The following is a 9,891-nucleotide window of genomic DNA, read 5'->3' on the forward strand; positions in this document are numbered from 1 at the left end:
CTAGGCCATAAATAAACATAGTGAAACTAAGGGAGTACTATAATTAATTAATTTTCCAAGCACTAGTACAAGTTTAGGAGCAGCACATACTTAGTATTAACAACTGCTTCATCTGGCATCTTGTTGGACAATATTGATTCTCTTTCTTAAACACTCCTACTGATTGTGCTTTTTTCACCTCTGATAAATATTTTTCACGCATATGCTGATCACCAGTATAGACTTTTCCAATATATAAATTTGGCCTTTTTCTTCTGGTTATGTGTTCGTACAAACTATGATATATTTCCACGCCAAATTTTTTTTCGGTATTTTTGTTTCAAAGTTTTTAATGATTCGGTTGCACAAGTTCTACACTCGTGTCTATTAATTAGGAATGGATGGGCTAGTGCAAGATTTAATAAGCATTTTTTCCATTCATAAGACTTTGACTAAAATCTCACTAATAAACTGCAATTTTTATATTATTGAGTCGATAGGGAGCATGCCTATGTAGACTTTACATTTAAAAAATGTAACATGTTTTTAATTATTTTCACCATGATAGGATTTGCATGCCTACGTGAGGATCAACCTAACCCATGTTAGCATGATGCATGCATGCAAATACAAGCATAGTGGGTCAACATAGTACCAGCATTCACACAAGACACCAACTTTTGTTTAATTAGCCCAAAGACTAATACACATCTAGCCTTGATTATTTTAATTAGTGTGGCGTCAACTGTCGATAATTTATGATGGCAGCACACTAGGCCCTTGACTTGTGCTACTGCCCCTGCATTGGTTTAATTTTCAGTACTCCAATTATTTTTAATCTTTCGATTTAGTGATGGTACATGAAAATAGGGATGACAAGATATAAATCTAAGAGTTGGTGGGCCACTCGAAGTTACTTACACGCTGACGTCGTTTATTTCATACTGTATCCACTATCCAGGATGTAATAGAAGTCAAAACGATGTCATGATAATGCATCATTTGCAACCTTTTTCATTAAAATTCAAACCGAATACTGGTACATCTACTCTACTCACTAGTCACTTCAAACCTCAGCTCAAGCTCAGGAGAGTGCCACACCACACGCCATCCGATTTTCTTTGCCGTTGGATACGAGGGTTTGTTTAAAACGCAAGAACTCCTTTCAAAAACAAAAGGCAATAACTTCCTACAAATTCTGCAGAAAGCTGTTCAATCCATGGTGAATACAGGGCGAAAAAATCTCCACGATCCGGCTTGAAAATGTAAAACCAGCTTGTACCTACGTTGATGGAGCACTGCACCAAATCCGTGAGGAGTTGACAAATGCCTAAGCATAATGCCAAGATTTGGTGCAGCGCCTGGTTGGCTCCCATCCCAAGTCCCAACATCTGGGCTTCAATTTGACCGGGAGCAAAGCGAAGCACACTCCAATCCACAGGGCATCAAAAGGTTCATTCGAGCGAGTAGCCTTTTGCTTAAATCACATGGCACTTCACTGCTTCTTGCGGTGACGCATCTCCAATCTAGCACATGTTAGGTTGAGTTGCTGCACTGTAAAGTGCCATCGGTTTTATTCTCTCACTTGTCAGTAACATGTCATGAAACATTCGTAAAATACTACTGCTGCATAAATAAATAAAAGGCCATGCATGCCTTTTAACCGAGCCTGCTGCCACTGTAATTTCCTACTAGCTGCCTAACAATTTTGCTGTCCTTGTCAGCAGTAAGAGCAGTAACAAGGACATTGATCTGCCAATCGACCTGTCTCTTTTCAGCAGGTTGGATTAGATTAATAAAACGAGGAGCGGACAGGGAAGAAATCAAATGAAATCATCCTTACTTCCGTTGCTAGCTAGCCTGATGGCGAGGCGAGCCCTCCGGCCCCTTGTTTTCCTTGCATTTTTTTCATAAGAATTGTTTTCCTTGCATTGAGCAGGGAGTTGTTAGTTGCTGGGCTAGCTCTGCACTGCACTGCAGTGATGATGGCGACGGAAAGGGATCGGAGGGCTCGCCTAAAAAGTCCATTCACGCACACTCAATTCCGATCAAGTCCCCCACACTAGCAGTACAAGGTGTGCGAAGTCAGCGGTAGAGGTCTGCATGGGTCCCGTCGATGCTGCTCGCGCCATTAACATCGACGAAACCTCCGTCGAAATGCTCGCTCGAATCCGATTCGGTTCGGCCTCCGCGCCGGAAACGTGAGATTCTTGAGATCGAAGCAGGATCCGGAACCTCGCCAAACGAGATTTAACGTGAAAAAAGTAAAAAATCATGGAAGATGAATCTCTATCATAATAGCGTTGGATACAAATATGAGAGTTGACTCGTATTTGTAGACGTCTTATGAAATCATATCCGACTAAAACTCTAGCTTTTGACGCATTTTCCGACAGGAACATTTGTTCGAGCAAACGATGCGCAGCTCTGCACGGAGCCGAAGGCCCGGTGCCTCATTTCCCCGTCCGTTTGTGCTGAGTGTCTTGGCTTGCTTTCCCGTGATGCAGGGACAAGGCTGTGCAGCTGTGCTTGTCCCACGAGGCCACGACCAAGACTCGGCAAATCTCGCCCGGTTGGACCTGCGCCACAGGATTTGTTATGGCTATTGTCCACACACACGGCAGACGTCTAAAAACTGGAAATTTCGCGCATAAAAAAACTGGCCTTCTTTCTCGTGATGTTTTGTTAGAGGCGTATTGTGGCAATGAGTTGGTGTCGAAGTCCTGACAATAATGGGGAGTAGCAGTATTTGAGTGAATTGCAAGACACCATGTTTTGAGCTATATTGTTACATTGCACTAGGTTTTAGCAGTTGTTACACTATGTACTAGGTTTTAGGCAAGAATTATCGTCTTGCACCACTTTTTACCTCTTGCCAAGCTGCAACAAGCTTAGGCCCACCCAGTAGACGCATAAGCACGTTGATCCCGGTTTTGAGTAGATTAAGTGTTAGTTGGGTCAAAAATATATGTATTTGTAACAAAAATTTCTATAGTTTGATGGGATTCATCAAATGTTATGTATGAATAATCACAGTACTCAATAGTCCAATCGAATTTACCCTTTTGCCATGCCATTGCTAATTCTGTACATATGCATAATTTTATTACTCTGTATTATTTGTTTTGCTGCATTCATGAGGCAACTTCTATCTCAATACGACCAAAATGTAAATCTTTAGTCCATTTCAAACCATTTGGGTTTCAATCACTTTGGTGGCTAATTGATAGTTTCAATCAATTTGGTGGTAAGGATAGCAGGTATGATAATGGATCGGGTCAGGACCGAGTGAAGCAAAATCACACCCGACCTGCAAGAGCCCGAAATGACTCTCGGGCGAAAAGTGGCACTTGAACCTGCACCCGCCGGGTTTTGGATTTCATCTGCGGGGAGCCCGAGCGGCGGGGAGGCGTGGAGACCGGGCAGCGGGGAGGTCGGGCGGTGGGGAGGTGATGGTGGCGGCGGGGAGGCCGGGAGATTAGGCGACGGGGACACTGAGCAATGGCGGTCGGGCAGCGGGGAGTTAGGGAGATCGGGCGGCTGTTGAAACTCCCGAATGCCCGATGCGGCTTTGAGCCTGGGAGGCGACGGCCATATGCGTTGTGTTGGACCTTTGCAGTCACAGCGAATGTGTAGGCTGGGAATGGATTTTGGGTAAACCCATAAACACTCGTAGGTGAAAATAAAAATCTGAGTCCGGCCTAACTCATTTTGGTACCTAACTTATTAAACCTATGGATGAAAATTTAGATCTAAACCTAAACATATCAGGTGCAGAACTCGTGAGTACCCAACCTATTAGACCCGTGGTTGAAAAATTAGACTTAAACCCAAACCCGTTAGTGCATAACCCATGGTTACCAAACTCACGGATACACTGACCACCCTTAAAGTATAGGGCGAATTATGGAAGCTTTTATGACTGAAGCATAATTTTTTAGTCAAAACCTGGTGCAAGTTGCATCAAATACTAAAGCCTAGTGCTGTGTGACAATATGCTAAAAAAACTAGTTGATAATGATATGATGAAACACGACGAACACAACCTAAAATCGGGAACATACTATAGTACACGAGAAATACCGAAGCACAGGCGCAGGTATAGTATAACTACTGCTGGTAAAAGTATCACTGCTGACGAGGTGATTAATGCGGTAGTTTAGCCGCCGCCGGCCACAGCTTTGAAACCACATGAAGTTGAGGAACAGGAGCCACAGCTGCAGGGTGTAGCGCTGCTCGCACCATGTGTTAGCAGTTCAGGTCTTCCCACAAAAACAAAGCCGGGGCACCACACGACCAGCGCAGAAGAAGCGTCATCTTGCGACTTTGCTTTGCCCTTCGTGTTTCCCTTTGACTCGGGGAAGCTCGTGTGTTGTTGCGAATGCCTGTAGTCCCGGCAGAGGCTGTCGTTTGTGCCGTACGCTTCTTGTATTCATCACTCCAATGAGGAACCAAAGGGAGTTACTACTGCAGAGCCAGAGAGCACGACACGCAGAGAGAGAGAGAGGAAGGAGCTAACTACTCTTGCTCAGCTCAAGCTCAGAACTCAGAGGCCAGTATACCATGATATTAGATGAGGGAAAATATTATTGGTATTATCTAATCGTCTATTTTAATAGGTATTATTGTAATTATTTTGATACCCTTAGAGGTAATTACGTCATTGACTGATCGGACTTCAGACTTTCGTCACTTATTAGATCAATCTAAACCATCAGATAAAGAAAATAGACGGTATACATTCATTTAGGTACATGCGAGATCCAAAGCTTCCGATGCAGCTCCGGCCACACATGCATGCGAGTATGCGACTGGAGAGCGAGCTCTGACCAACTCAGACATCAGATCTTGTCATCTTGTGGACCTCGTTTTCTAAACCGGCAGCCTGCCTCCACTTCCACTATTGTGTGTAGCTAGCCGGTGACGGAAAAAATCTACCCGTCCCTCTGACTCGCGTGGTTGGTCTCGTGGTCTGTGGATGGAGAAGGCGCGCCGAGCCACGCGCGCCCGTGCCCACGTGAACGGAGGAGGGCTCTGCTCCCCAACCACTCCTCCGGTTGGTTCACCGGAACGGCGTGGCCGTGGCCTCGCTCGCCAGAGGACGTGGGCAATTTCCCCACCCGCCCCCGTGTGCCCCCCCACGCAGCGTGTGCTTGTTCCGTGCGGTTTCGGCGCTCGGACGGCGCACGGCGGGGCGAATTGGGTTACGACGCGGCGTCGGCGCACGGCGGGCGAATGCCGAGTGCGCCTGATGCGTGCGCGGCCCCGCGGTCCGCGTCGCGAGGCCCACGGCTGCCGCCGTTTCCAGACGGCCGCTTTGGCCGGCGGCCCGACTCTTCCCGAGCGCGTTGGGGATCGAGGCGAAGCACAGCAAACGTTCCATCCATCTACTGCACTGTACGAGGGCGTTCTCATGTGTATCCATCCTCCATCCATGTCTTTCTTCTGCACGACACAAACATTACTGTGGTTAACTCTACAGGATCTGAAATCTATGAGCTCATTCGGTTCTCGACTCCCCATGCAACATGCCGTAACGCTGAAAATACAGCAGCTGACCAGTTTGCAAACGATGTACTACGTACTAAAAAAAAACCAGGGCCTTTTTTGAGTTCATACTATACCTAATTTTGGTTTAAACTATCCACGCATGAATGAACACTCGGAAACAGCAGTTGACCACGTCAGAATTCTCTGACTTCACTCTTTTAAAGTCACAGGGACTTTACTTTAAACGAAAAAATTGTATAACTAATAAGAAAACATTAGTTATGAAACTAAAAATTATTGTATAACTAATAAAAAACGTTGAAATATAGTAAAATTAAGATTTAATCTTGAATATTAATTACACATAGACGACTCGTACAGTAAAAACTCATGCTGTGTGACTTCTAGCGGTGAAGTTTGACTGTTTGAGGATCCTAATCCTCGTAAACGCCGCCCTAAAAAATCAGGCCTTTTTTTCAACCAATCCGAGTAGACAGGAAAGGACCACCACACCGGGCGAGACAAGGTGCGGTTCTGACTCGACTCACGGCCGGCCACACAGACGCGGACGCAGAAGGTTGCATCACGTTTCCGCACCGAGGCGCGGGGGGGGCCACCACGCAGGGACATGGGCAGCTGCCTGGCGGGCTCGGACGCCCACACTAGTCAACGCCTAGAGGTGGAAACCACCTTAAATTATTCGGGCATTTCAACCCCACCTCGCCCAGCTCCCAAGTCAACTCTCCGCACCTCCGCTCTTAATGCTCTCCCCATTATAACCGCCCAACCCTGCTCCCTCCTCCCACCCTTCTCCCCCCCCCCCCTCCCCATCCTCTCGCGCCATGGGCAACTCCCTCGCCTGCTTCTGCTGCGCCGGCAGCGCCGCCGGACGCCGCCGCCACGTGGCTCCCGCCGCGCTACCCTCCGACCCCGCCTACGACGAGGGCCTGGGCCACTCCTTCTGCTACGTCCGCCCGGATAAGGTACTCGTCCCGTTTTCGGCGGATGACTTGGTGGCCGACGCCAAGGCGGCGGCCGCAGGGGCCACCACGTTCCGGGCCATCTCGGGGGCGGCCCTCAGCGCCAACGTGTCCACGCCGCTCTCCACCTCCGTGCTCCTGCTGCTGCCGGACGAGTCCGCGGCCTCCTCGGCGGCCGCCGCGTCGTCCGGGTTCGAGAGCTCAGAGTCGTTCGCAGCCGTGCCGCTGCAGCCGGTCCCTAGGTTCCCGTCCGGCCCGATCTGCGCGCCCGCCGGAGGCGGATTCCTATCGGGGCCCATAGAGAGGGGGTTCCTCTCCGGGCCCCTGGACGCCGCGCCCATGTCCGGGCCTCTCACCGGCGCCGCCACCTCCGGCCGCACGGGAGGTTCGGTGCCTGCGCTCCGCCGGAGTCTTTCCCACGGCGGCCGACGCCTGCGGAATTTCACCCGCGCGCTTCTCGCACGGGCAGATAAGTTTCAGAATTCGATGGATCTTGGCTCGACAGCCGCCGCCGTGGCCGCCTGTGGTGCCGATTCTGGAGGGCTGCAGTGGGCGCAGGGAAAGGCCGGCGAGGACCGCGTCCACATCGTGGTGTCCGAGGAGCGGGGCTGGGTGTTCGTCGGTATCTACGACGGCTTCAACGGCCCCGACGCCACGGACTTCCTGGTTTCCAACCTCTACGCAGCCGTGCACCGCGAGCTCCGCGGCCTGCTCTGGGATCAGCGCGATCAAGAGGAGCAGCAGGACCAACGCCCCGACCAACCCACCAGCACCACGGCCTCAGATCACCAGGACCGGTCCGCCCGCCGCCGCCGCGCCCACCGCTCAAGACCCCCTCGCGGCGCCGACGATAAGCAACGGCTGTGGAAGTGCGAGTGGGAACGCGATTGCTCCAGCCTGAAGCCACCAACTCAGCCTCCTCCTCGGAGCGACAGCGAGAACGACCACATCGCCGTGCTAAAGGCGCTGGCACGCGCCCTTCACAAGACTGAGGAGGCCTACCTGGACGTCGCCGACAAGATGGTCGGCGAGTTCCCCGAGCTTGCGCTCATGGGCTCTTGCGTTCTCGCCATGCTTATGAAAGGAGAGGACATGTACCTCATGAATGTAGGCGATAGCCGCGCTGTCTTGGGAACAATGGACAGTGCTGATCTTGAGCAGATCAGTGTGAGCTCATTCGACGGATTGGTCGGCGATTGCTCGCCGTGCTTATCAGCTGTGCAGCTAACCAGGGAACATAGCACGTCGGTGCAGGAGGTAATCCAATTGGATCACAGTTTGCTTTAAGCTTAATTGGTTCATTGAGTGGCTGTGGCTTGATGATCTGATACTGATAGTGTCTCGTATGTGTTCTTGCCTGATCGCAGGAAGTTTGCAGAATACGGAACGAGCATCCTGATGACCCGTCCGCGACCTCCAAGGACCGCGTTAAGGGCTCACTAAAGGTGACAAGAGCATTCGGCGCTGGTTTCTTGAAACAGGTTAGCTATGCTTGATTATGTCATTTTTCAAAGAAACGAATTTAATTTTATGATCATGACAATGCAATTGTCTTAGTTATGTGACTTTTTCTTCCCTAAGAAAAAAGATTCTATGGTCAAGAAAGCATATAGTCTAATCTCATTATATCCGGTGCAAAATAAGACACTTTTGCTGCTAGGTTAACAAATAATTAAGATCGTAATTAAGCAAGGTCAAAAAGGGCAAGCAAAATCTGGTATAATTGGTCCAAAGTTTGAAAAAAGGACTAAGTCACTCTCAGTAATAACTTCCTTGGAGTGGAAATTATGACCATATTAAACTGAAACAGACTATCTTGACCTTGACTTTAAACCCATATGCTAATCTGTACAAATTTTCAACAAGTGAATAAATTACTTAAGTTTCTCAGTCACCATGTGTATAACTAATTAAAAAAACGTGAAGGAGAAGCTGCTCCCAGAGAAAATGAAGTTTCTTTTGCTTGGGTCCAAGTACAACGAATGTGCTTGTGCAGTACCGAAATGTGGCCAACAAGTTAGCGAGTGAAGTTGCTTTGAAGGAAGGCACGTTTCTCCTATCATTGTGAAAATATTGTCGGTTCTAGTAGAGCTATTATCTATAATCAATTTTGCAAATCAATCATGACGCTATGCAAGAGGGAAGTCTTTCTTGGAACTGAAGTGAGACATGAAGATGAAAAATTGCGATGAAATCCATGAAGTTAAGCAACCCAAAATTTTCAAATGCGATAGGTAGTTGAGTCAGCATGTATAGAGCTGTATGAACCGTGAGCATTTATTCTGCAAGCAAATCCATAATTGACAAAACTGGCTACTGAGTACTGAATTTTGACTTTTAGCATCTAGTGACACTCAAAATAGTATCATCTGTGCTGCACCTTACAATCTTTGCTATGCTTTACAGCCCAAATGGAATGATGCTCTGCTGGAGGTGTTCAGAATAGATTACGTTGGGTCCTCCCCGTACATCACATGCAATCCTTCGCTCTTTCACCATAGACTCAGCACAAGGGATAGATTCTTGATACTATCTTCAGACGGGCTTTACCAATATTTTACCAACGAGGAGGCGGTTGCTCATGTAGAAATGTTCATCGCAACAACCCCTGAAGGCGACCCTGCCCAACATCTGGTTGAAGAAGTTCTTTTCCGAGCAGCGAACAAAGCAGGTATGCTGAAGTCATATCGTGTGTGTTTGGAAGTCGTTGTGCAGTAACTTTTGAACTTCTGGAAGGTCAAGCTGAATGAACTCGAGTACTGATCTTGTTTAACACATGCGGTGGTTGCAGGCATGGACTTCCATGAATTGATTGAGATACCACATGGAGACCGTCGGCGATATCACGACGATGTATCTGTCATTGTAATCTCTTTGGAGGGCAGGATTTGGAGATCATGCGTGTAAATAGATCAGACATATTCTAGATTAGAGAAAGAAACGTATAGAGGTTGTTGCTGGCCTTGAGAGCAGTTCTTGCGGCTACTCGACTCTTCCCCAGTTGCCACTGTACAGTATCAACGAAGCGCTCTGGGTTTGTCTTGGGATCTCGGCACATCCAGCTGAATCACGATGAGATCCCCCTCAATCACGCCGTTGCCGTATAAGATGTTCATGTAAAATAGGATTTGTTCAATTATTAATAACTGAAATCACGACCAATTTGTCAGCTTTCTTTGACCTTTTTTGCATCTTCTGTGTTCACACGTAATGCACATGTGCATGGGAGACTGATTCAAAGTTGACTTCTATTATTCTGAAATATAATTTTTATGCCAAAATGCAAAGGGTTCTTGGGTCAGAAATCATTTGCGGTGTTAACCTCTTAACTGATAGCCCGAGAGGTACTCCATTTTGAACAATTCAGCAAGCACTGCGCTACCAGGATGCAGGCCTTATCTGTTGTGAACTTGTGATAAACCATGGTTTGTCCATGGCTTCA

At 48.0% G+C, this 9,891-nt stretch overlaps 1 protein-coding gene across 1 annotated transcript; it reads left to right on the forward strand.

Moving 5' to 3' along the window:
• Positions 1-6,182: 6,182 nt before the first annotated feature.
• Positions 6,183-9,629, forward strand: LOC133915131 (protein phosphatase 2C 35-like). Its single transcript, XM_062358158.1, has 4 exons — positions 6,183-7,706; positions 7,817-7,930; positions 8,856-9,120; positions 9,241-9,629. The coding sequence occupies exons 1-4, from the start codon at positions 6,312-6,314 to the stop codon at positions 9,354-9,356; spliced, it is 1,890 nt and encodes a 629-aa protein (XP_062214142.1). The 5' UTR covers positions 6,183-6,311; the 3' UTR covers positions 9,357-9,629.
• Positions 9,630-9,891: the final 262 nt, after the last annotated feature.

This window comes from Phragmites australis, chromosome 4 (genome assembly GCF_958298935.1).
Source record: "Phragmites australis chromosome 4, lpPhrAust1.1, whole genome shotgun sequence".
NCBI lineage: Eukaryota > Viridiplantae > Streptophyta > Magnoliopsida > Poales > Poaceae > Phragmites > Phragmites australis.

Excerpts from the sequence above, each read along its gene's own strand:
- LOC133915131 (XM_062358158.1), top strand. The coding sequence starts at position 6,312 with ATGGGCAACTCCCTCGCCTGCTTCTGCTGCGCCGGCAGCGCCGCCGGA. Across the intron at positions 7,707-7,816 it reads ATAGCACGTCGGTGCAGGAG|GAAGTTTGCAGAATACGGAA; the intron begins GTAATCCAATTG and ends GCCTGATCGCAG. Across the intron at positions 7,931-8,855 it reads GCGCTGGTTTCTTGAAACAG|CCCAAATGGAATGATGCTCT; the intron begins GTTAGCTATGCT and ends TATGCTTTACAG.